The sequence below is a fragment of the Hyla sarda genome, chromosome 4 (genome assembly GCF_029499605.1).
Source record: "Hyla sarda isolate aHylSar1 chromosome 4, aHylSar1.hap1, whole genome shotgun sequence".
In the NCBI taxonomy this organism is placed as follows: domain Eukaryota; kingdom Metazoa; phylum Chordata; class Amphibia; order Anura; family Hylidae; genus Hyla; species Hyla sarda.
In genome coordinates, this window is record NC_079192.1 from 372,506,345 (window position 1) to 372,533,512 (window position 27,168).

Here is a 27,168-nt window from a genome sequence, read left to right on the forward strand (position 1 = left end):
AACATAAAACTACATCTCTGAAAAACTTCCTATTTTTTTCTGTTTTCTTAAAAATTTGGAGTTCTAGAGCATTTATCTGTCTGTGCTTAGAACATTATTCATAGTTCTATAGATCGGACTAATCTACATGCACCTACCCACTTGTTCCCCTGCCTGGCTGTATTAGCATAAGATGAAGGGAGAAGTGGTATTAACAGGTACACGCCACGTTCGGGAGGATTTGTCAGATATGCAGCAGCACCTTTTGTTATAAAGCTGCAGGGATAATCTTCTTGCAGCAAGGAAACAAATAAGTATGATAGGAAAGGATAAACAAGTATATAAAATAATGGACCGGCAACTGCGACTGCTTCCTTACGTTATGGCTCAGGGGGAAGAACTAATAAGATTAATACAATTAACACAGGGCCATTAGCCATTCAACAATCCTGGACTTCCTGACGTATTACTTGAGAAGTAATGGAGCTTTCCTTGCTATTGCTAGTCTGAGCAGAGAGCAGGTAGTGGGAAGAGAAAACAGAGAACAAGCTGAATATCAGCAGGAGTAACACTGCCCTCTGCTGGCAGCATGGAGAAATGGAGTTTTTATATGTATAAGAAATAATCCTCGTGATAATCAGGACGCAGCTACGACTCTTCTTAACCATTTACAAACCACTACAAGTCTTTTCCATATCTCCATTCATCTTTACAGTGCAGGTCTGAAAAGCTGGAATGAAGGCTCATGAATCAACATGCATGCATTAAGGAAGTGTTAGATATGTAAGTCAGCATGTTGTGTATTAAGTCTATGACTATACAGTGGTCCCTCAAGTTACAATATTAATTGGTTCTGGGACGACCATTGTATGTTGAAACCATTGTATGTTGAGACCAGAACACTATGGAAACCTGGTAATTGGTTCTAAAGGCACCAAAATGTCATCCAAAAAATAGGAAAATTTGAGAATTAAAGAAAAATAAGTAGATAACTAATATAGATAAAGCAAATCCTTATATATAAAAGTAATAAAGATCTGCTGGGAGCTGTAAATCACTGTCTATGTCAGTGTTTCCCAAGCAGGGAGCCTCCAGCTGTTGCAAAACTACAACTCCCAGCATGCCCGGACAGCCAAAGGCTGTCCGGGCATGCTGGAAGTTATAGTTTTGCAACAGCTGGGGGCACCCTGCTTGGGAAGCACTGGTCTATGTAGAGGACAGGAGCTTCTTCGGGGTCCTGTACAGAACACGCAATGTCCTAAAAAAGTTACATGGAGGTGTCCAAAAGAGCAGTTAATCCTGGTACAGGTAAGAGTACAGAACATGTACTGTAGGGGGCGCTACCAGACACCAGTCAGTGCATACGCTTCAGTAATACAGGAGTTTTACCAGTAAATGCCCATTCTGATTGGTCAGATCTTCCAGCCATTGACAAGTTTCACAGACCTGGACTGTCCATAGCATTGTATGTTGAGTCTGGTTTTAACTTACAATGGTCCAGAAAAGACCATTGTATGTTGAAACTATTGTACGTTGAGGCCATTGTAAGTTGAGGGATCACTGTATATATAGATGCTAGGCTAGAAAATATATACTTGTATTAGGTCATTTTTTTTAAACATTTTTTGACATACTGACTTTTTCAGTCACTGTCTAGAAAAAATGCATTTATTCATCTATGAAATAGAAGACTTAACAGGCCAGTGCTTACTAACCAGTGCACCTCCAGCTGTTGCAAAACTACAACTCCCAGCAAGCCCATTTGGCACACTGGTTGGGAAACACAGACTATGATCCAACAGGTAAATACCAATCATAAGTGTAAAGAAAACTTAAATAGGTTAAGATTATCCCCCACAAGAAAGTGAATAACTATCTAATCGGTGGGGGTCCAACCACAGGGACGGGAAGCCAATTGTCCAATGAACAAAAGAAGCAGCGGCACGAACGCTCGGCCCCACTTCATTCACTCTATATGGGAGTGTTCAGCAATCACCTAAGATCAAAGTCCTAAAGAAAATAAATGAAGTAACGTAGAGAGGGGATAACTTTTAAAGAAGTACCCTGGGGCTTTCTATTCTGCTTATATAGTAGATAGTACAGTATAGGCTATTATGAGGGAACAATGTACAGGTTCTTAGATATGTCTTTACCTATTTTAGTTAATGTGGCACGCATGGGTTGTATGTCATCATGATTTCTATTTCCTCCCTAATATGATTTCTTAATGTAGCCTACATTCCCTATGATGCCTCGGGTGATGGCGGGGGAATCTAGTCTCATCACTTTTACTATATAAGAGCAGTAAGACCATGTTCACACAGTGAAAATTTCATGCAGAATTTTACTTTGGCATTCTCCTGCAGCAGAGTCCCATTGATTTCTCTGGGATTCTGCTGCACTGTTCACACAGCAGAAATTCTGATTCTGGCAGAAAGAAATGCATTGCCGTCTATGAGACCCACATTTCCGAGTGGTCTTAGACCCAGCATGTTCTTCCAGCGCTATACTATCAATTTAATGTCCGCACAGACATTTTCCGTGTAGACAATCCATCGTCTGAACAATTTTCCATGTGGACATTCAGTTTTGTTTTTTCTGTGAGCTCTTAAAAGAAGGAAAGAAGTTGTCTAGCTGAATCCTAAAGAATACATTAGAGACTGACACTGCCTGTCTCTATCTAGGGATACCAAACCATGCACTGTTGATATGGCAGAGATCTCTGCACCCTATGCATGGAGTGACTTAGGAAGACAGAGGATGGAGCTGGTGGGGCGGGCGAGGGGACTGTGAGCTGTCAGGAGGGATCTGATAGGGGATTTATTTCTGCAGTTCACAGGAAGTCAGTCCCAGAAAAGCGGCCGACATTTTGTAATGTAATTTACTGGTCGTCAAACTTGAGATCACATGACTCGCAGGCAAAAAAAAATAAAAAAAATCAAGACCCTTTTATAATCTAATAAAAATCCATTTAAGAATTACAAACAACGGGCTGGCTGTGTAACAGGAAATATCCTCCAGATGCTCTTTAGGTGCAGTAATAGATGAGATACAATGCATTAGGAAAGAATTCAGAAAATGTAAAAAAAAAAAGTCTGATGTTGAGTGCTTGTGCTAATATTTTAAGTTTTCCACCATCATTAATTCTGCACTCAAACTGACAAAATAAAAACCAAATTTAAACATTTTTGCTAATATATAAAAAAAAATTGGAAATAAATCCACAAGAATAAATATTCAGACCCTTTGTTATAAGAAATTTAAATTTAGCTCTGGCTCCTCCCATTTCTTTTGATCATCTCTGGGATGTTATTTCACCTTCACTGAAATTCAGCTGATTATACATTATGTGGAAAGACACAGCCCTGTCTATATAAGGTTTTACAGCTGACAATATATATCAGAGCAAAAACCAAGCCATGACTCGGATCTTGGTAAGAGGTCACCAAGAACTCAATAGTCACTCTGGCTGAGTTCCAAGCATCATGTGCGCAGATTAAAGGGGTACTCCAGTGCAAAACTTTTTTTTTTTTTTTTTTTTTTTTTTTATCAACTGGTGCCAGAAAGTTAAACAGATTTGTAAATTACATAGTTACATAGTTAGTACGGTTGAAGAAAGACATACGTCCATCAAGTTCAACCAGGGAATTGAAGGGTAGGGGTGTGGCGCGATATTGGGGAAATTACTTCTATTTAAAAAATCTTAATCCTTCCATTACTTATTAGCTGCTGAATACTACAGAGGAAATTCTTCTCATTTTGAAACACAGAGCTCTCTGCTGACATCATGACCACAGTGCTCTCTGCTGACATCTCTGTCCATTTTAAGAACTGTCCAGAGTAGGAGAAAATCCCCATAGCAAACATATGCTGCTCTGGACAGTTGCTAAAATGGACAGAGATGTCAGCAGAGAGCACTGTGGTCATGATCTCAGCAGAGAGCTCTGTGTTCCAAAAAGAAAATAATTTCCTCTGTAGTATTCAGCAGATAATAAGTACTGGAAGGATTAAGATTTTTTAATAGAAGTAATTTTCAAATCTGTTTAACTTTCTAGCACCTGTTGATAAAAAAATTAAAAAAAATAACAAGATTTCCACCGGAATACCCCTTTAATGAAACTTTCCAAAGGTCAGCCATCACTGCAGCACTCCACCAATCTAGGTTTTATGGCAGAGTGGTCAGAAAGAAGCCTCTACTCTGTAAGATGCATAAATGTTGGCTGCAGTTTGCAGAAAAAGAAAGAAAAAAAAAAGCATGGTGGTGGCATTAAGTTGTGAGGGTGTTTTTTAGTGGCTGGAGTAGGAAGACTGGTCACAGCATTAAAGGGGTACTCTGCTGCTCAGCGTTTGGAACTAACTGTTCCAAACGCTGGATCAGCGAGCTTGTGACGTCATAGCCCCCCGTCCCTTCATGAAGTCACGTACCACCCCCTTCAATGCAAGTCTATGGGAGGGGGCTTGACGGCTGTCACGCCCCCTCCCATAGACTTGCATTGAGGGGTTGGGGCGTGACATCATGATGGGGCGGGGCTATGAAGTCACGAGCTCCTGGCGCTGACTTGTTCCAAACGTTGAGCAGCACAGTACCCCATTAAGGGAAAGGTGGATGAGGTTGTCATTAAAGAAGATGTACAGCGCAAAAAAAATAAAAAATATTTAGCCCCTAGGGGATAAGTATCTGATTTTGTTGGGTCCCACAATCTCTCGTACAGGGTTCCGACTCTGCTAATGCTCATTTTGTACCCAGCACGCCAGCTGGCCAAAACATGCCCCCTCCATTCATCTCTATGGGAGAGGTGAAGACAGAAACTCTGTGTCCCTGCCTCTCCCATACAGATGGGATGGCGGGAGCATGTTTTGACCAGCTGACGTGCTGGGTGCAAAACGTCACATACATGATCAGAGCCGAGGCCCCATACGGGTCAGATCAAACGCTTATTACCTATCCTGCGGATAAGGAATACATTTTTTTGCGCTGGACATCTTCTTTAAGAATATCTTTGTACTTTGCTCCGTTCAGAGTGCTCTTGAGCTAAGAGTGGGCTGAAGTTTTACCTTCCAACAAGTCAATGACCAATAGCACAAAGCCAAGACAACACAATGGTTTACAATAACTCATGTGAATGTTCATGAGTGGCCCCAACCAGAACCTTGACTGAGTATAGGGTCTGAATACTTATGTTAATACAAGAATGTAGTTTTTCGCCTTTTCAATAAATTAGCAAAACTTTCTAAAAAAATTCCCTTTCTATTGGGTGCAGAATAATGAGGAGAAACCCGAATTTTGTTGATTTTAGCTGCAACAAACAAAACATGAATAAATTGGTCTCTCTGCAATGTGATGCAGTTCTCAAGCTCTCTGCTTTACAGTAGCTGGCCATGACCCGGCCCTTGCATTTTACTGCAATAACGGCCAGGAGTATTCTATATCATATCACATATGTCCTTAAACACAGCAGGCTCCTCATAGATTATTTTTTTTTATCTACCATTGCAACGGTTTCATACCTGGCATCATAGTCATTTCGGATCAGCAGGAGATGCTGCAAGATAGAGAGGAACAGCTGTTCTGCTGCTGAGTCTTTCACAGTGTTGTGCAAAACCTGGAAGATTTCTTGGACATCAGTAAAAACAGAGTCAAGGAAAAAACATTTATAAGACAAAATACACAGTTATGCTAAATAATAATAATTCCATAAAGACAACCGCTCCACTCAATCTCCAGCATGTAACAGTCCGTGCCATTGAGGTCACTGCTTCAGCCGATATAAACGTGAGGGAGGGTGGTAAAGGCAAAGTATCTTTGGGTACAGAAGTTGTTGCGGCATTTTACAATCTGTTTGTTCCTCCTCATCCCTTTCCTGGAGTAACACGATTAAAATATAGAAGGTGAATTTACTAAGACCAGCCTGTCATATGCTGGTCTTAAAGAGAACCTGTTATCACTTCCATGCTGCCTGAACCACAAGTCATTAAGGTAGTCTATGGTGGCTTCTCCCCGCCCCACCAGCCTTGATTGATAGATTTTATTCCTATACCCCAACAGGGAGAGGTCTATCAATCAAGGCTGGAAAGGCAGGGAGAAGTCAGTGACCGCCCTTATGACTTGTGGCTCAGGCACCAGGAAAGTGATCACAGGTTCTCTTCATCTTACAATGCACGATGCCTCTTAGGCCCCTTTCACACTGCCTTTATGCCTCAGCAATAACGGCCGTCAAACTTTAAAAAAAAAATTTTTTAGCTTGACTGTCATAATGGGCAATAACGGGTCCAGATATACCCCATTATAGTCAATGGGGTCCATTGGGCACCATTATTTTCAGAGAGAATAGCGTGAGGAAAAAGATGATGCAAGCGTTATTTTTTCTCCCGCTATTCTCAATCCTAAAATAACGGGCTTCACACTGCCCGAGACTGCCGGCAGTGTGAATGTAGCCTTAATATGTCTGAACTGTACTCTAAGCTAGATAATAGTTGGCGCAGGTTACACCTTTTCTGGTGTAATTTATTGTAAAGTGATGGCTGCCCACTATCAGGGAGAATTATCTAAACCTGTGAAGAGGAAGAGTAAAGCAGTTGCCCATAGTAACGCTACACAGGTTTTGATAAATCTCCCCTTATATCTATATCAATTTACTAATATTGGCGCACATGTTATTTTAGAGAAGCACCTTGGGAATTTTTCATTTTTTTTTTTTTTTAACTAGACTGATTATTTGCAAGAAAAATCAGCAGCAAATCAACACAAAAAAACAAAAACACAAATTTGGTGAATTCTGTGGCAGAAATTCAGTGGAGTTAATGCAGATATTACCATCCCCATTGATTTCAAAGGAGAAATCTGAAACATAAATTGACATGCTACAGATTTTAAAATCCACATATCCACATGGCACGTCAAAAACTTCCAGTCTAAAAAATGTCCAAGGTGTATACATAAGATTAAAAAAAATAAAAAATATTTAGATCTATTTTGCTATTACTGTAATTTGCTGTGGATTTGCCATTCAAATTCCTGGGCTAATCTGTCCAATTTACCTTTATTGTCCACCATGGCATGTTTTCACCAAAGTTGCCCTTTATGCAGTAAACTGAGGCTTTTATAGGCTTTACAGGGACCGTGATTAGAGCTATTTGATGAAGACTCACAAAATATTACACAAAAAGTCACTAATTCAAGATAGTGTTCTTAGGAATTGAGTGATAGAACGCTTGCTGTACTGCTAGTTAAAGTAAAATCTAGGCTGAAAGTATGGGCTTATACTGCTGCCCAGTGGCAAAAGTGACAAATTACATATAGGAACTGAACAGTACAAACAGGGAAACAATGTCCACTGGCAGAAAGATTACCTGTCCCATCACCCAACACCCTGTCCCATGACTAAGTCCCTACTCATTACCTATTATGTTGATGTGTCATGAGTTATTGTTTGTTGATTTAATAAATGTTTTGTTCTATGCACCAGAAAAACACTCATACCGCATCTCTACAAAGGCCACCGCCGTCAGCCCAACATTAGCCCAAAGTAAAATACATTGCTCAAAAAAATAAAGGGAACACTAAGATAACACATGATAGATCTGAATGAATGAACTAATTGTATGAAATACTTTCATCTTTACATAGTTGAATGTGCTGACAAGAAAATCACACAAAAATTATCAATTTAAATCAAATTTATCAACCCATGGAGGTCTGGATATGGAGTCACACTCAAAATCAAAGTGGAAAACCACACTACAGGCTGATCCAATGTTGATATAATGTCCTTAAAACAAGTCAAAATGAGGCTCAGTAATGTGTATGGCCTCCATGTGCCCATATGACCTCCCTACAACACCTGGGTAGGCTCCTGATGAGGGGGGTCGGATGGTCTCCTGAAGAAGTCCTCCCAGACCTGGACTAAAGCATCTGCCAACTCCTGGACAGTCTGTGGTGCAATGTGGTGTTGGTGGATGGAACCAGAGATTATGTCCCAGATGATTTCCTCAATCGGATTCAGGTCTGGGGGAATGGGCGGGCCAGTCCATAGCATCAATGCCTTCCTCTTGCAGGGACTGCTGACACACTCCAGCCACATGAGGTCTAGCATTGTCTTGCATTAGGTGGAACCCAGGGCCAACCGCACCAGCATATGGTCTCACAGGGGGTCCGAGGATCTCATCTCTGTATCGAATGGCAGTCAGGCTACCTCTGGCAAGCACATGGAGGGGTGTGCGGCCCCCAAAGAAATGCCACCCCACACTATTACTGACCCACTGCCAAACCGGTCATGCTGCAGGATGTTGCAGGCAGCAGAACGTTCTCCACGGCGTCTCCAGACTCTGTCATGTCTGTCACATGTGCTCAGTGTGAACCTGCTTTCATCTGTGAAGAGCACAAGGCGCCAGTGGCGAATTTCCAATCTTGGTGTTCTCTGGTACATGTCAAATGTCTTGCATGGTGTTGGGCTGTAAGCACAACCCCCACCTGTGGACGTTGGGCCCTCATACCACCCTCATGGAGTCTGTTTCTGACAGTTTGAGAGGACACATGCACATTTATGGCCTGCTGGAGGTCATTTTGCAGGGCTCTGGAAATGCTCCTCTTGCTCCTCCTTGCACAAAGGCGGAGGTAGCGGTCCTGCTGCTGGGTTGTTGCCCTCCTACGGCCTCCTCCACGTCTCCTGGCAGCGCCTCCATGCTCTGGACACTACGCTGACAGACACAGCAAACCTTCTTGCCACAGCTCACATTGATGTGCCATCCTGGATGAGCTGCACTACCTGAGCCACTTGTGTGGGTTGTAGACTCCGTTTCATGCAACAACTAGAGTGAAAGCACCGCCAGCATTCATAAGTGACCAAAACATCAGCCAGGAAGCATAGGAACTGAGAAGTGGTCTGTGGTCACCACCTGCAGAACCACTCCTTTATTGGGGGTGTCTTGCTAATTGCCTATAATTTCCCCCTGTTGTCTGTTCCATTTGCACACCAGCATGTGAAATTGATTGTCTATCAGTGTTGCTTCCTGAGTGGACAGTGTGATTTCACAGAAGTGTCATTGACTTGGAGTTACATTGTGTTGTTTAAGTGTTCCCTTTATTTTTTGAGCAGTGTAAATATGGCCCAGACATCAAACTGTGTGGGAGAAAAAATAGAGTGATTTTCCCACAGCGACCAATCACAGCTCAGGTTTCACTTTACCAATGCTTGTTAGTTGAGCTGTGATTGGTTGTTATGGGAAAATCACTATTATTTGACTCACACAGTTTGATAAATCTCCCCCATAGTGACAGGGAAGTAGAGAAAGCCTGGACATGATTAAATATCTTATTGGGGGGGGGGGGGGATTAGGAGGACTTTGTTTTCACTATTATATTACAACAGCTTGAATCTGAATGTCTAACTTTCTGCGCCACTTGAGACTTCTGTCAGAGCAAAAGGATATTCCATTTCAACACGAATGTCTTCCAGACGCCCACGCAAGTCATCGGCGTCATACTCGCTGTGTTCCAGGAACACATTCACTTGCACCTTCAGCTCATCATTCTCCATAGTTTGCAGTTCCTTAATACAAAAAGGTTTTGTTAGTAGTCAGGATAGAAAAACCTTTACACTTTACTGTTTAGTCCAATGTGGAATAAAAATGCTCTACACGACAAAAAAAAAAAAAAAAAAAAAAGTTTTTCAGAATAATCTATATGGGATCATAGACTATTCTGGACAACCTTTGCTTTTTTATTCCTTACTTTCTTTAAGCATTAACTCCTAATTTACCAGCAGTACCCACCTCCTACTTATTCTCATCACTGGCTGAGCTGCCATCAGTATAGCAAGATCCCCCACTAGAGATGAGCGAACTTACAGTAAATTCGATTTGTCACGAACTTCTCGGCTCGACAGTTGCATAAATTAGTTCAGCTTTCAGGTGCTCCCGTGGGCTGGAAACGGTGGATACAGTGGTAGGAGACTCTTTCCTAGGAATGTATCCACCTTTTCCAACCCACCGGAGCACCTGAAGGCTGAACTAATTTACGCAGGAAAAGTCATCAACTGCCGAGCCGAGAAGTTCGTGACGAATCGAATTTACTGTAAGTTCGCTCATCTCTATCCCCCACCTTCATAGACACCCTCTTCCCTAGAGTATGCCTCCAGAGGTATTGAACAGGTAAGCTGTAATCTTACCCCACCACCCTTCCCACACCAGCTCACCAGTTGCCAATACGTTGACAGTCCAGCTTGCATGTCTCCAGGTCAGCGACTGATGTAGAAAAAAACGTATGCAATTGAGAATGTATAGTTTTATTCTGCAAATTTAGCAATCCAACAGATTCTTTATGATCCGTAAATGGATCCTCATCAGATATCCTGGATTGCTGCGGAGGCTCGTGCAGACTGGCCTATAGCCAGGAAATTAGGAGATGTGGTAGAGCTGATCTATGATCGCGTAGTGCGATTGATCACTCTACCACATCATTTCCTGGCTATAGGCCAGTCTGCACGAGCCTCCGCAGCAATCCAGGATATCTGATGAGCATCCATTTACGGATCATAAGGAATCTGTTGGATTGCCAAATTTGCAGAATAAAACTATACATTCTCAATTGCATAAGAGTGCCGAATTTATTTCTACTTCGTATGAAGGATCGGGACCCTATTCGAGCACCAGAATTTGACAAGAGAGTGCCACATATTACTCACACTGATGTAGAAAACTAGAGCTCACACATTCCCTGCTTTTCCTTTCACCCATAATGGAAGCTCTGCAGCTCACTGGAGATGGGGAGTCCACTCCAAAACTCGTCTAGACCAGCATTTCCCAACCAGAGTGCCTCCAGCTGTTGCAAAACTATAACTCCCAGCATGCCCGGACAGCCAAAGGCTGTCCGGGCATGCTGGGAGTTGTAGTTTTGCAACAGCTGGAGGCACCCTGTTGGGAAATGCTGGTCTAGATTATGTATAGGCACTGCCCTCTCCACATATTTTTGCAACTTCTAAAGACCCTGACTATATGCTGTGGAGACTACCATGCACGATAGAGACTGCCTTTCTTACTTAAAACTTGCTATTGGGCTCCCAGTCACTTCTTGTGGTCTAGTCAAGAAATTTTTAATCCATCAAGAAGCACCCTGCAACTGTGTGCCTACCTTATAACCTTCCGAGAGGGATTTCCATTTGCTCTTTATGCGTATCACAATGAAAAGTCCGCTACTTCTCGTTCCCTGAACGACCTTCCAAGCTTCAGCCAAGCTTTTCATTTCCTCTCCCTGACCCTGCCTGGTTAGGAGGCCCTGCCAGCTGATGTTCTCCACTTCAAGTAGAAATCCCTGCTACTCCTCATCAAGACCGGCACTCCGGACAACGTCTGAGAAGTGCCTCTAGTCTGATGGTGCGAACCGAAGAGGCTCCCGTTCCTTTCAGGAGTCATGTGAGAACCTTTCTCCCTTTGTTTGCTATATTCTTATTTGTTTAATCTTATTTGATTGCATATGCAAAAAAATTATTATTATTAGGTTCTCTTTCTACTCCTTCACATTGGTAAATAAGCTCATTGGCCATGCTGCCAATATATCTTACCGCATAGCAATTTCCTTTTTACCATTACTTATATGTTCAGTAATTTCAAAGACCAACAGCATTTTGTTATCTTTTGCAACTTAGTCCAATAACTGGAATAAAGAGTGTATAGCTATTGCTTGAAGTAGGTCCTTATATGTTAGTATATTTTGTAGGAAAGCCCAATATTTTGAGGATTTGCTATCTAGATACCAGGCTCTCAATATTTTTACGCAAAGTGTACTATGTCGGACCCCCCACAATTAGACACTTTGGATAGGAGATACGTTGTCCTGCACCACAGTATATAAAAGACATAAGTGGTATAAAAGACATAACTCAAGGATTTCCAAAAGTAAAGTATATCCAATCTTTCGACTTTACAGAGGTGACATATGGATGTGCTATGGGAAATTACAGCAATAAAAGAGGTCGTCCTACATCGACCTGTGTGTTGGAAATGTACCTCAACAGCTCAGATCTAAACCTAATAGTGTGAAAGTAATATAACCTACAATCTCTTACCTTCAGCAAATTATTCAGTCCTGAACGCATCAGTTCACTTCGTATGTGGATTCGGAAATCCAGTTCTTCCCCTTGGATGATCAAGGCATTGATTAAGAGCATACAGCTCACCTAGAAGATGAACAGAAGCTTAGAACACTTGAATTTTAGGAAATTTTAATTATTATTTGTTAAGTAAAAAATTATTATTAATAAATAGCATTATCGGAAATGTATCTCATGTGTATAGGCTAAGCGAGAGGTGGAGAGCGATAGCCGTCAGCCATCTAAATGTGTAAGGCCAGAATTAGCCAGGAACAAGGATTGGCACTCAGTATTCTGCAATCCCAAAATTGGAATAGCCAACTGATCTTTATGTTGCAGCATTCAGTAACAAACAACCAAAGGAACGATAAACTGGTTTGTCAATAAATATTAAAAGCCTACCTAAGAGTTAACATCTACGGTTCCTATTACAAGGCCGGACACTGCAGGAAGTGCCTCCCAAAGATTGCTGGACCATTCAGGAGGTCTTCTGCTTCAATCATTCGTCGGCCGCACATCCCCTATTGTACAGGTAGATATGCAGCCGGCAAACCATGTCAGAAGGAAGCAATAAGCCAATGCTTATAAGTCAACTGATCACTGGCCTTATTACAATTCCGGGCAATTTCGGCCTGTTTGGCCCTATCACTAGCAGGGTATTTGCAAGCCCAAGTCAACATTGGCATAAAGAGTACAGCATAAGGCGGCTTTAAGTAGCATTAAAGGGATTTACCAGTCACAGATATTGATTACTGATTGGCCGGGGTGGGGGGGGGGATCAACACCTCTGCCGATCAAATGTTTGGCAGAGCTGCAGAAGCCAGACCAACAAAGTGATTCAAGCAGGAAGCAAATGGCTCCAATTTTTGCGTCACCAATTGAACTTTTTAATGACTTCACTTATTTTTTAACAAAATCTGCGGCTAAACCAAATGAAATGGAATGAAATAAAAAAAATAAAAACGCCATATTGTAACTTTTGGGGGCTTCCTTTTCTACGCAGTGCACTTTTTGATAAAACTTACACCTTTTCTTTCTTTATTCTGTAGGTCCATACGGTTACAAGGATACCCAATTTATGTAGGTTTAATTTTATTTTACTACTTTTAAAAATACATTAACCAAAATTAGTAAGTATAAAATGGTCATCTACTAACCCATATAACTGTTTTTCAGCATACAAAGCTATATAAGGCTAATTCTTTTGCGCTGTGGTCTGTAGTTTTTATCGGTTCCATTTTTTTTTTTTATGAGACTTTGTGATCACTTAAAAAAAAAAAAAATAAATAATGGTATATGAAGTGATCAAAAATGCACAGTTCTGGACCTTGGTGTTTTTTTACGTGTACGCCATCGACCGTGCGGTTTAACTAACCTTATTTTAATAGTTTGGACAATTACGCACGCGGTGATACCATCATGATTAAAAAAAATGGTAAAAAGGTGGTGATTTCAACTTTTATTAGGGGAGGTGCTTATTCATATTTATAAACTTTTTTTGGCCCCCATAGGGGGCTATACCATGCAATCATTCGATTGCATACACTCTTCAATGCTGTGCCATAGTGTAACACTTTTATCAGTGTTATCGGTGCTCTCCTGCTCCAGCCTGTGGAAGCAGAAGATCACTGATCGGACGGCAAGGAGGCCGGTTAGGGCCCTCCCGACGTCCTCTCAGCTCATCTGGACATCATGATTTCATTGCGATGGTCCCGATCAGCTCCAGGATAGTTTTGCTTTTACTTTATATGCCGCGATCAACTTGATTGCGACGTCTAAAGGGTTAATGCCAGACAACGGCCCGATCAGTGATGCACGGCATTAAGCCTGGATAGCAATCGGGACCCACCGGGTTTGATGCACGCTAATCCTTACAGTACTTATCAGCTGCTGTATGTTCCAGAGGAAGTTCTTTTTCTTTTTTAATTTCTTTTCAGTCTGACCATAGTGCTCTCTGCTGACAACACTGCCCGTGTTAGGAACTGTCCAGAGCAGGAGAGGTTTGCTATGGGGATTTGCTCCTGCTCTGGACAGTTCCTGGCATGGACAGAGGTGTCAGCAGAGAGCACTGTGGTCAAACAGAAAAGAAATTCAAGTAGAAAAGAACTTCCTCTGGAACATACAGCAGCTACTAAAGTACTGTAAAGATTAAAGTGTATCGGTCGTCAACAAAAACTTTTTAAATAATGTAGATAATACAATTATATGTATATTTGTAATATACATTGTCTCTACGAGGAGTCCAAATACAGGAAGTGAAGGTGGAGAAGCGGGGCTCTGTGCACTAAGAAAAAGCAGGGCTCTGTGCAGTGAGGCTCTATAACATGCTCCAGGCTCATACATCAGGATTATTGACAAGCCAGGAGTCTACACAGAATCCTGCTTGTCCTGTCCTCACTTTCTGTTTTTGGACTCATCATAGAGACACATAGGCAATAGCTGCAGGGACAGCACTTTTTCACCCAAAAATACACAATTTTTAACCAATGTATATTACAAATATACATATAATGGTATTATCTACATTATATATAAAGTTTTTGTTGACGAAAGGTACACTAAGATATTTAAATAGAAGTAATTTACAAATCTGTATACATTTCTAGCAACAGCTGATCAAAAAATAATCGGTTTTCCACCGGAGTACTCCTTTAAGTTCAATGGAGAGTTAGAAGGGTTTTGGAGATTTTTTTTGGTTTCAAATTCTGGCAGACGAAGCATGCGACACATTTTGGGGGCAAAACCCAGAGAGAAAACAGTCGGGATCACATTAGTAAATTACCCTCAGTAAGTATGTGTGGTAGCAACAACAGGTGTAGTAATGTCTGTAAAAACAAAGTAAATGTAATTCCTGGAAAGCTATTAGATGGCCGATGTTTTAAACAAGTGCACATCTTATCTTATAGATAGTCACTTGTTTACACAGCAGGAGTGTTGACAAATTATCAAAATCAGTCATTTACCCCATATCCAATATTACAAGGAGAGATGTGGGGCTGATGGGCGATGATTTTTTGGCAGGTCAAAACGACCCACCCAATCTGGCTGATCCTGGCTCCTATTACACAGGGCCTATAACCCCCTCAAGCTTAAAATTTGTTTATCAAAAAGCATATTGTTAGGGTTAGTTTTTTTACAAGTAGTTGTTGGCTGACATTGTGTGTGTGTGTGTGTGTGTGTGTGTGTGTGTGTGTGTGTGTACAGAAGCGCTTTCCAACCAGGGTGCAAAACTACAACTCCCAGCATGCTGGGTGTTGCAGTTTTGCAACAGCTGGAGGCACCCTAGTTGGGAAAAAGTGGTGTACAGTGTGGTTAGCCTATCACATTGTGTGTTAGGGCATGTCTGATCTAACTGGTTAGTTATGTTGATGAAAGGGTATAAATCATCAGGCTTAGATCAACAGATGGTGGCAGATCTTAAATCCTTGGGGATGGAGGGTTTTTCCGTTTTTTACGCTTTCGCTTTATCCTTCTTACCTTTTAAAAATCATAACCCTTTCAATTTTGCACCTAAAAATCCATATGATGGCTTATTTTTTGCGTCACCAATTCTACTTTGTAATGAGATCAGTCATTTTACCCAAAAATCTATAGCGAAACTGAAACAAAAAAAAATAATTGTGCGACAAAATAGAAGAAAAATCGCCATTTTGTAAATTTTGGGGGCTTCAATTTCTACGCAGTGCATTTTTTGGTTAAATGACACCTTATCTTTATTCTGTAGGTCCATACAATTAAAATGATACCCTACTTCTATAGGTTTGATTTTGTCGTACTTCTGGAAAAAAAACAACTACATGCAGGAAAATTTATATGTTTAAAATTGTCGTCTTCTGGCCCCTATAACTTTTATATTCATTTTTTCCTGATCTAAAAAGTGACCAAAAATATGCTATTTTGGACTTTGGAATTTATTACGCCATTGACCGTGCGGTTTAATTAACGATATATTTTTATAATTCGGACATTTCCGCACGCAACGATATCACATGTTTATTTTTATTTACCCTTTTTTTTTTTATGGGAAAAGGGGAGTGATTCTTACTTTTATTAGGGAAGGGGGTTAAATGATCTTTATTCCCTTTTTTTAAACTTTTTTTTTCCAGTGTTATAGCTCCCATAGGGGACCTATAACACTGCACACACTGATCTTTTACATTGATCAATGGTTTCTCATTGGAAACCATTGATCAATGATTCTGCCACTTGAATGCTCATGCCTGAATCTCAGGCACTGAGCAGTCATTCGGCGATCGGACAGCGAGGAGGAAGGTAGGGGAACCTCTTGCTGTCCTACAGCTGTTCGAGATGCCGCGATTCAGTCGCGACAACACAGAACAGCCCTCTGAGCTAGCCGGGAGGAGTTTACTTTCATTTTAGATGTAGCGTTCAAAGTCTAAAGGGTTAAATGCGCGCACCACCACGATCAGTGCCACGCGCTATTAGCCACGGGTTCCGGCCTTTGTTAGTGGCCCCGCGTTATAGAAAGGGAGTGGGTGGAGGGCGTACAGGTATGCCCTCCGTCCCAAACAGGTTAATCTAATTTGTTATACAAGAACTCCGCTTTTTTTTTTTTTTTTACAAAGGCTCGGAGAGAGAGACTGTTTTAAACATTTGGCATTTATGCAGAGTAACAACTCCACACTTTATGTATGGTCTTATTTCCTAATTGATAATCATGTCCAATTCTAAGGATAAAGACCCTAAAGATGATGGATGGGATGCAACTCTACCTTAAGTGCAACTGGGCCACTTTTCAACCCATCGAGAAGAGGCTTAAATCTTTCCATTTCACACATTTCTGCTCTATCCGTTAGAGCTCCGAGGACTCGTTCATTCCTGAAGAAGGAAAAAGAAAGGTCAGCATGCACTCCAGTATTTAGGAAGGCTGGGACCAAACACAACCATAGAGTAAAGAGGACCATACCCCTGGTTGTCAGTCTATCATCCTCCCAACACCATAAACTTATTACTTCCTAAAAAGCACAGTTGATCAAGTTGACTATGTTTTTCAACACAAAAGGATTCCTTATATATGGTATATTTTGTGTTTTTGGAGTCGACGGCCAACTTAGGCAACTGGCATGCAGGTACATACAACAAAACAATATATTCACAGCATAAGCCAGTTCATTGGTCATTAATCTACTGCATCCGAATTACAAGATATTCGAGTGTAAATAAACAAAGACAAAATACAAAAGTAAGCCCAAAAGAAATGAACTCACATGTCCTCAGGTTGCGGAAGAATACACATAGCAGAGAGCAACTTCAATGCATCGATCATCATGGCAGGAACGGAGGGATCCACGGCTTTTGCTAATAGTAAAACTCCATCTTCTGCTTCCAGCACGGTCTTTATACCAAACTAGACATCAATAAAAAACAAAATATAAGCACATGAAGAACAGGAATGACAAATATCGTTGAATATGTTCAAAAACCCAAGAAAATGTGAATATTGAAGCCATACATTTTTTTTGGCCACAATACTAGTCTACAGTGACCTTCCTTATTGGCCTCCAATCTAGTAAGAACCCTGGTCACTCAAAGTACATGCACTCAATAATACAGCAAATATCAGAATGGTGGAAATGTCCACTAGTGCACACACTGTTTATACGTGATGATGTACGTATATTTTTTGACTAAATGTTGATTACATGTTGGAAGATATTTTGGGGGGAAAATAGTCCTCTACTAGTTCCAATCCATTTTTTTTCTTAAACAGATTTACTATACACAAACATTGTTGATTTGTGCAAATTAATACAAGGGGTAGCTGTGAAATTGAATCAAAATTGAGATTAAGTCCAAATGCTGTAACCCCTGTCGATCCCTAGTAGAAGCGACACTAGGAATATAAGTGTTTGTGTCTACTGTTTGGCTATTTCTAGTCAATGACCATTATAATTTAAGCCCATTGAGGCAAACACCTATATAAAGCAGACAAAAAGTGACACTGTACTTTCCTAACGCCGCTGCCTCTGTTCTAGCAATAAGCAGGGGCACAGCAGTCAGGCCTTAGCTGATCTGACATTGGTGAGGTTTGTCGGTCTACTGCACTGCTAGTAGGCCTTTGTGCGCCACGCTCCCTCCAATAGACTTGCATTGAGGGAGTGTGATGTGACATCATGAGGGGCGTGGCCATGACATCACAACCCCCTGCAGCCCACAACCAGCGTTCAGGGGCAGTGGAGTAGATCTTTAAAGAAATCCCCATCCTTGCCAAGTTATATTTATGCACTGTACGTACATACTTACATTATTGTTCATAAAAGCTTTCAAACATCTGATGATTTCATGTTCACTCTTGGAATCACGAGGACTAAACCATAGAAGAAAGGAAAAAAGTAAAATAAACCTTTCAGTAGGTTATAGACTGCGTGTGATTTTACCGAACTGTCGCGCTTTTACAATGCAGTGATTGGCAGAACAATTTTAACAAGACACATTTTTTAAATGTTCTACCTCTTAAAATTACTATGAGAGCTTGTTGAAATTGTACATGATGTTTTATGTTTTTTTTATTCCCTAATGTATGTAACTATTTTCCCCAATTGTTCCAGGTTAAGTATGGGTGTGAATATTTTTTTCTAATGGCTTTTTATTAAACTTGACAGAAAAACAACCCCCAATTATTATGTCACGCAAAACAACAAGGAAAAGCTAAATGTCATAAAAGAAAGAAAAAACTATTATATAATGGCCCAAATAAACTCTTTGAAGTGGTTGCCTCACAACTACATTTAATTTTGTGTGCTCTAACAGTAAAATATACTTTAAAAAAAGAATGTTCATTCCAAAAAAAATTACTTTTAAGCCCCTTTTTTGACCTATTTTTCCTAGTGCCAGTGACCAGAAGGGACTACTACTGCACTGATCCTTATTGACTGGCATGTACAGTTAAATTCAGGTGACAGAACTAAGCTACAGACGTGTGACCACTGGCACTAGCCACATTAGGTGCATGTTCTGAGAGGGCAATAAAAGAACACCAGAGAGTGACATAGCAAGTGTAACAGCAGTAACTAGATACAACAGCAGTTACTTGTTATGTAAATGTTTATTAACAGGACAATTCCTTTAAGGTCTCATTCAGGGCATGATAGAAACACACAGTGTCACTATGGAGCCAAGGACATGCCAAATACTGCCGGATAGTGCACAATGAAGCACAGTATATTGGGATATTCTAAACAGGAACCAATGCTTCTAGGGGAGAATAACTCCGTAAAACATCATCTGATGGGACATGGCATGACATACATAGGGAACAAAGCTTTGAGCTCTTATAGAAGTCCATAGGTGCCCCACTAATCTCCATACAACGAGCTTTAAAATATATACTATTCCAAATGCCAACAGTGTGTGATGCCAGCCATACTTACCCTGTCTGATCATCTTGTAGTCGTCTGAGTATCTCAAGGAGACAGGCTAGACCTTCTGCGCCAAAATTTTGCACCCAGCTAAAGAAAAATAAAACACAAGAGAAAAACGGTGAAAATAGTTAAATTGTAAAATGACCTGAAAATGTCAACATTTAATTTAAGAAGTCATCCTGAAGTGAGTAACATAATATGGTGAAAATTAGATTCTATGAGTTTTTTTTAAATAGTTATCACAGTTTTCTGGGTTAAAATTCCCCTTGAGTTAGGATGTCAAAAATTAGGCAATAAGAAAAAAAAAGGAAGGAGCTTCCTGGTTCTGAGGAGGCAACACCCTGTAGACACATGGGGTACCGCTTTAGGAAGAAAACAGCCATGTTTTTGTAATACATTGTTTAGTTTTGTAATACACTGTCTAGTAGAAGCCCCCTTGATAGCATGTCATAGGACATAGTGGATCACAATAGTTATCAGAAAGCACAGAAGGGAGGGGTTTGAGAGGTTTTACTCCTTAAAGCTCAGGACACTCCAGAGGACACTTCACACTATAATAACTTTTTTGTTAGTTATGTTACTACTATCAACATTTGCATAGGGCTGTTTAAAATTTAGTCCATGTCACCTTTTATCAGTCCCTGTGCCACATTTACCCCTCTCATCACTACCCCCCATGTCTCATCATCTCCCCCTGTCATAGGCCACCACTAGCCATACATACATTAAGCCTTTAGTGCCTCCCCCACCATCATTTCCCCCTGTCTCATCATCCCCCCCACCCTGTCTCATGTCCCTCATCATTCCCCCCTCATCATCCCCACACCCAGTCTCATCATGTCCCCATACTTCCCCCCCCATCATCCCCCCTTCATCATTTCCCCGTCTCATCCCCCCATCATTCTCCTCCCTCATCATTTCCCCGTCTCATCCCCCCCCCCCCTCATCATTTCCCCGTCTCATCATCCCCCCATCATGTTCCTCCTATGGCATCCAGTGGTCTTCAACCTGCGGACTTCCAGATGTTGCAAAACTACAACTCCCAGCATGCCCGGACAGCCAACTGCTGTCCGGGTATGCTGGGAGTTGTAGTTTTGCAACATCTGGAGGTCCGCAGGTTGAAGACCACTCTTCCCCTTTCCTTACTTGTCTGCGCTTCGGCTGTCTTGCGGGGTCAGTGAAGCAGATGAGTTACGTCCTCTCCCGGCTTCTCTGTGCGGCATGTCACTTTTCGGCGGAGACTACAGGAAATGAAAAGTGACGTGAGTGATGCCGGGAGAGGACGTAACTCATCTGCTTCACTGCCTGCAAGACCCTCCGCCTGACCTGCCAAAGAGCAGACAGGTAAGGAAAATAAACAAAACGAAAGAGGGAATGATGAGGGAGGGGGAGTGAGGGGGAATGAAGCAAAAGTAAAAGTGAAACTCACTTGTTTTCTACCGCACTATCCACAGGAACTGGTGTGGTGGATTGTGCGGGAGATGCTGATTAAAAGGTAGCGCAGATCCAGGGAAAGTAGGGCTCATTCTAATCAGCGTCTCCCACACTATCCACCACACCAGTACCTGTGGATAGTGCAGGTGAAAACAAGTGACAGTGCGGGAAGGAGATGCCGCTGGTCACTGATTTAAAGTGGCCACAGCCGTGCTGTTAATACTTAACAAGCAGACGCTGCTGCAGCCGCTTTAAATCTGTGACCAGAAGATTTATCGGCGTATAACACGCAGGCAGACTTTTTGCCTTAAATTTAAGTTTTAAAAGTGCGTGTTATACGCCGATAAATACGGTATAATATTGTTACAGAGGTGGGAGATGAGAAGCCACACAACGCCTTCAGTACTGCTTGTATCCAGGAGAATCAGACAAGTGCATTTCAATCTTACTGAATCCTAATTTTTATCAGTGCCTGTCTAAAGCAGTGCTTTCCAAACTGGGTGCAGCAAAACAGTGTGTCAGCCACAGTCCCTAGGTGTGTCACAGAAACGTCCAGTGCCTGCTTGTGTCTGCTTCCTGCTTCCAAGATAAGATGTCGGAACAGGACCATTAAGCCAACACTGGTCACAGCACTGTCCCATCTCGGCCAGTGATTGCATAAGCAGGCAGGTCCTGCTCAGATTCATCTTTCAAGCAGGGAGAAGAGACGAGTAGTGGGGGGACCAGAAGGAGCCATAAAGAGCTGTGAGGAAAGCAGGGTAGGTAAATTTCACTTTTTTATTTTTTTACAACAGCCCCAGGAAAATATTTAAATAAATTACCCCTTTGGCTACAAATAAACATTAACTGCCTCGTGAGGACATGGCTCAAGATTTATTTCTTTGTACTAGGACCTTCTTCTTACCTGACTGGATTATTATTTAAAGAAACTCTCAGGGACTCTAAACAGGCCAAAAGGTTGGAGTCCCCCAGACCAGATTTCAGATCCTGGATATACATTTGCGCAGACCTCGTGCTCTCCTTTTTGTTCATACCCTATGTTCAAAGCAAACCAATGTTAAAAAGGGAACAGTAAATATATGTAAAAAGTCCAAACCACTGCGTGTATGTGATGGTGAACATACATGATTGATATGTATGGCCAGCCAAAGACCTCACAAGCAGAGGAGCACTCAAATGGTGGCATATGTTGGTTGTAACCATGAGGTTATTTATGCAGGTTGCATTCTGACCTTCTGATGTAGGAGGACAGGTAGTATCCAGAAGGTGCTGTGATACCAAATAGATCCAGCAGCTTTGAAGTGCAGTATAGGTAACGGTTACTGGCACCTTACAGATGATTTATCATTGTGCAAACATTATACTAAGTAACCTCCTCTGAATTATATGTGTGTAAGTCACCTGTATAAGATTTGTCTGCATCTTGCTGGAAGCTGCTCTTCATATCAGTACTGCTTATAGCTCTTCTTTTGTGTGGAATCGAAATGCATTTAGGCTGAATGACACCGGCCTGGCCCTCGCCATACATACATATCCAGCCAACAATGCCACGCAGCTGTGGTACAGAAATAAATAAAAACTCACCGCTTTTGATGTGTGCAAATACTGGGAGACCATTTCTCGTTTTATCATGATGTCTTTCTCCCGTAAAGGCTGCTGTTTCTCTTCATTGAGGTTCATGTCATTCTAGGAATGCACAGAAAAGAGAAGGAGTTAAATCCATATTACAACACTACACATTTAATGCACCACACGTCATGTACAGACACTAAATCTGAATGACCAAAACTTGGAGAAACTACCCCTTTTGCAAGTCAACTTGTGGCGCTTCTCAATTATTCTAAGTTGAAAATAGACTGGGTACATCCCACTGTAAGGCCTCATTCACACTACCGTAGTCACACTGTGGTATGACGGGGCCGCCGGGGAAAATAGCAGGAGAAAAAAAATACAGCTTGCGCCGTCTTTTTCTCCCTCTAAAAACCAGCGGTGCCCAACGTACCCCACTGACTATAATGGGCTCCATTGGGGCCCGCTGTTACCATGTTACTACCCTTCAAAATAACGGCCATCAAACTAAAAAAAAAAAAGAAAAAAAAGGGAGGGAGTTTGATGGCCGTTCTTGACGGGGCGCAACGGCAGTGTGAAAGAAGCCTCATACACCCAGATGTCTCTGCTGTCGGGGGATCCAGTAAATAGGCACCAAGAGGAACACTGATTGTTCCTCTTATTGACCTGGAAATACAGACTTATGTGGGCCTCACATTAGTAATGCTCTTTTTTCTAAACCTGTATCTTCAGAACATGAACCTGACTTGGATAGAGTTAGTCTATGTATCGTAAAAACAATCTCTGAATATTGGCCAATAGATTTCAGAGGTTACACAGGAGTACTTCCGTTTACTAACATTTATCCCCTATCCAAAAGGTCAGACCCCCTGCGATCGGACACTTATACCCTACCCTTTGGATAGACCAGAGTACTCCTTTAACACACTATGGCCAAAAGTAGGGATGTCCCAATACCATTTATTTTTTTATTTTTTTTAACCAAGTACGTGTACAGACCTTTTTTTTTTTTTTTAAAGTTTTATTAGGGAAGGGGTTAATTCACATGTATAATTATTATTTATTACACTTTTTTCCCACAATTTTTTAGTCCCCATAGGGGACTAATACATGCAAAGATTGCATACACTGATCAATGCTATGCCATAGCATATCATTGATCAGTGTTATCAGTGCTCCTTTACTACTGCCTGCCATGGCTGAGAGCAGTAAAGAAACAACGATCTGACAGCACAGAGCACAGTAAGGTACCTCCGGCCGTCCTTTCAGCTGATCGGGACACCGGCATTTCACTGGGGTGATCCCGATCAGCATCCCTAAGCTAACTGGTAGTTAACTTCAGGACTTTAAGATGCTGCGATCAACTCTGATTGCGGCGCCTAAAAAGGTTAATGCGGGTGCCAGCTATGACGCGCGCAGCTGCTGAGCGCCCTGCATAGCTCGGGAGTGGGCACAGAGGAGTTGATCCGTGCGGAGAGTGCAGGTGGCTTACCGCACACACCTCGATGATAGCACATGTACTTGTGCAAATGTCCAGTATCGGGACATTACTAGCCAGAAGGATTAAATGAAGTTCTAGGAGAAAAAATGGGAATGTATGTGTGTTTTTTTTGTATGGGTTTATATATATATATATATATATATATATATATATATATATATATATACATTTTTGCTCTTATTATTGTTTTTGTTAATGTGCTACATCACTTTAACTGACGTGATGCTATATGATTGTATTGAAGACTGTAATGTTGTTTATGAGAATTGTACCTGATTAAGAAGCCAGTGTTTCAAATAAACTATGCATTTTTAGCTACAGCATCACCATTATTTCTATGTCTGTGAGAGATAAGCACCCATATGCCTATTTGGAGAAAGAAATGGGGAGAGATTTATCAAAACCTGTCCAGAGGAAAATTGCTGAGTTGCCCATAGCAACCAATCAGATCGCTTCTTTAATTTTTCAGAGGCCTTTTCAAAAATGAAAGCAGCGATCTGATTGGTTGATATGATCAGAAGTTCATTGTTGGAGTTGGGTAGAGCAGCTGCGCATGTTTCCAGGGCTACTAGTGGATGAGTGGATGATGTTACAGCTGAATGAGAGTTGTGCCTTATGTCACACAAAACTCTTTGGGTAGGTTTCCTATGATCTAGTGCAGGGGGCCCAAGTTTTGTATTACTAAGGAAACGCCTGTTTTATGATTTTTATTTCTAAACATATTTTGCAAGAATTTCCTATTTAATTTTCCTGCCTAGACTATAAAATAATCCTGAAATCTTGCAGTTTTCAGTCTGGCCACTAGGCCTAATAATAAGCTAAGACTTCCTGTTCTATACCGATCACTTTCCAGAGCTGTAGAAAACATAACAGAAAGGATTACAGTGAAAGGCAACATGAGTAGATAGGTTAGCTAGTGGCCAGAGGTCAGCCTTACCCTCCCTGTGTAATAAAATCTGCACAGGTCACAGAGCATGCCTAGTTCATTCACTTTTTTTTTTTTTTACTGCACATATAACTGGGCATCCTGACCGAAAAAAAACACTAGGGACACCATGTCAAATACATATATGTTTTATGAGGCCGGAAGAAGAATGGAGTATCGCGTTAAACTGCTGGAAGTCGCCTTGATTGCTCCACACAGTCTAGTTATGCTTCCCCGTCCTATGATTAAAATAATAATAAAATAAAAAAAAACAGGTAAGTCCTATGCAGTGAGTACTTACCTGTTTTTTTTTATTTGATTATTATTTTAATAATTCCAAAACATTGATGTTTGGAGAGGAATGTCATTAAAAATTGAGGAACAACCCCCTTTCAGGTCGAAAGAAGTTGTCAGGTACAAAGGGATGGAAACATTTTATATTGAAAACCTAGGTAAAATGTGAAGACATTTTTTTTCCTCCCGCTTCCTTGGCTGATCTGTCACTTACCAACATCTGCTCGAACAACTGCAGCACAGTATCGTCAGAGAGTTCCTGTAGAGTCTGCAGAGGGTTGTCTGTGTAGTTTGCAGAGTTTCTGTGGGACATATAAGGTTTCTCCTTCTCCTTTTTTATCCTCATACTTGTGAATCTTTCCAGCTGTGTAACAAAAAGGATACATATTAGAAGCCTCATTTGCTACAGTTTCCAAAATCTTACCCATAATTCATATGTAAAACTAATATCCTCTTCAGTACATCTATGATCTATTGCAAGGTTTCCTAATCAGGGTGCCTCCAGCTGTTGCAAAACTGCAACTCCCAGCATGCTAAAGGCTGTCCAGGCATCCTGGGAGTTGTAGTTTTGTAACAGCTGCAGGCACCCTAATTAGGAAACCCTGGTCTATAGAAATATAAGTTGTAAATAACTTCAAATGTAAAATTCTTACTCCTTCCAGTACTTATCAGCTGCTGTATGCTCCACAGGAAGTTATGTAGTTCTTTCCAGTCTGACCACAGTACTCTCTCTGCTGACACCTCTATCCGTGTCAGGAACTGTCCAGCGCAGGAGCAAATCCCCATAGCAAACCTCTCCTGCTCTCGACAGTTCCTGACACGGACAGAGGTGTCAGCAGAGAGCACTGTGGTCAGACAGAAAAAGGACTACACAACTTCCTGTGGAGTATACAGCAGCTGATAAGTGGAAGGATTAAGATTTTTTAATAGAAGTAATTTACAAATCTGTTTAACTTTTTGGAACCAGTTGATTTGGAAAGTTTTCCACTGGAGTACCCCTTTAAAAAATTCTGTTTACTTCTCACTATGCAAACTTCTGTATACAATGTGCTCCCTTCATCATATGTGAATTATTCTCTCCAAAGAACTTATCGGCCTTACTTTCCAGGATGAATGTTATTTATTTGCAACTACTCTATTCTCAAATATCCACAGCACCATATATGTACTATAGCTAAATTATTGTCAGATTGGGTCAGTAAATAAATAGAGCAAGAATGCACAGAGGTGGATTGTATTGGGGGTAAGTGCATGGCCTCTGAGGTTTTCCATGCACATGTATACATCTCCTAAATGGACATTAATTTTCCAAATGCAATGAGAGAAGCCAGACATGGTGGAAATGACTCAACTCTCCCAAGCTCTAGTGCAATAACAATAAAGTGAAGCCACCAGGATTTAGATCTTCCAGCTGGCAGGGGTGGTGTGGGTGTGCCGCCCCAAGAGCTTTTAAGATGTGATTAAATAAAGGATTTAAAGTTATGTTTTATAACTTTATTAGGTATATGGAGGGATTATTAACTGCTTGAGCTTATCACATTTTAAATCCTTTCAGTATTTATGAGCTTCTATGAGCTTTTAGAACAATTTTTTTTCTGGATAACCCCTTTAAGTCAACTCAAAACCCATTGAAGAGCCTCGAAAAATTGGCATCAATGGGGTCCAGGTTGCAAATAACCTTTAAGGGTATGTTTACACTACAGAATCTCAGCACAGTATTCCTATCCATCTAAGCGAACGTTGTTGAAATCCTTTAGCGCTAGGACCTGCACTGTCACCATTGACAGCAATGCAGTCCATACTTCATTCCGCTGAAAGAATGAACGTGTTAATTTTTTTGGTGGATGAATTTCAGCAGTGGCGTTCACCGCTGCTTTAATTCTGCAGTGCGAATGGGTCAGCATGCACACCAATAATATGGTCCATGCAGCACAATTCTATAGTGTTATCATACCCTTAAAGGGAAAACTGTCACCTATTCTAGGTGCTCACAAAGTG

At 41.2% G+C, this 27,168-nt stretch overlaps 1 protein-coding gene across 1 annotated transcript in view; it reads right to left on the bottom strand.

Annotated features, from left to right (window-relative positions):
• DIAPH1 (diaphanous related formin 1) overlaps positions 1 to 27,168 on the bottom strand; it is a 270,343-nt gene that overhangs the window by 168,297 nt on the left and 74,878 nt on the right. The window contains exons 3-12 of the mRNA XM_056516800.1: positions 25,385 to 25,534; positions 22,466 to 22,567; positions 21,786 to 21,916; positions 19,457 to 19,534; positions 18,330 to 18,393; positions 17,294 to 17,433; positions 16,799 to 16,904; positions 12,042 to 12,152; positions 9,409 to 9,527; positions 5,488 to 5,604 (exon numbers count right to left, since the gene is read on the bottom strand). Of these exons, the coding sequence (XP_056372775.1) occupies positions 5,488 to 5,604; positions 9,409 to 9,527; positions 12,042 to 12,152; positions 16,799 to 16,904; positions 17,294 to 17,433; positions 18,330 to 18,393; positions 19,457 to 19,534; positions 21,786 to 21,916; positions 22,466 to 22,567; positions 25,385 to 25,534 (1,118 nt within the window). The remainder of the gene's footprint in view (positions 1 to 5,487; positions 5,605 to 9,408; positions 9,528 to 12,041; positions 12,153 to 16,798; positions 16,905 to 17,293; positions 17,434 to 18,329; positions 18,394 to 19,456; positions 19,535 to 21,785; positions 21,917 to 22,465; positions 22,568 to 25,384; positions 25,535 to 27,168) is intronic.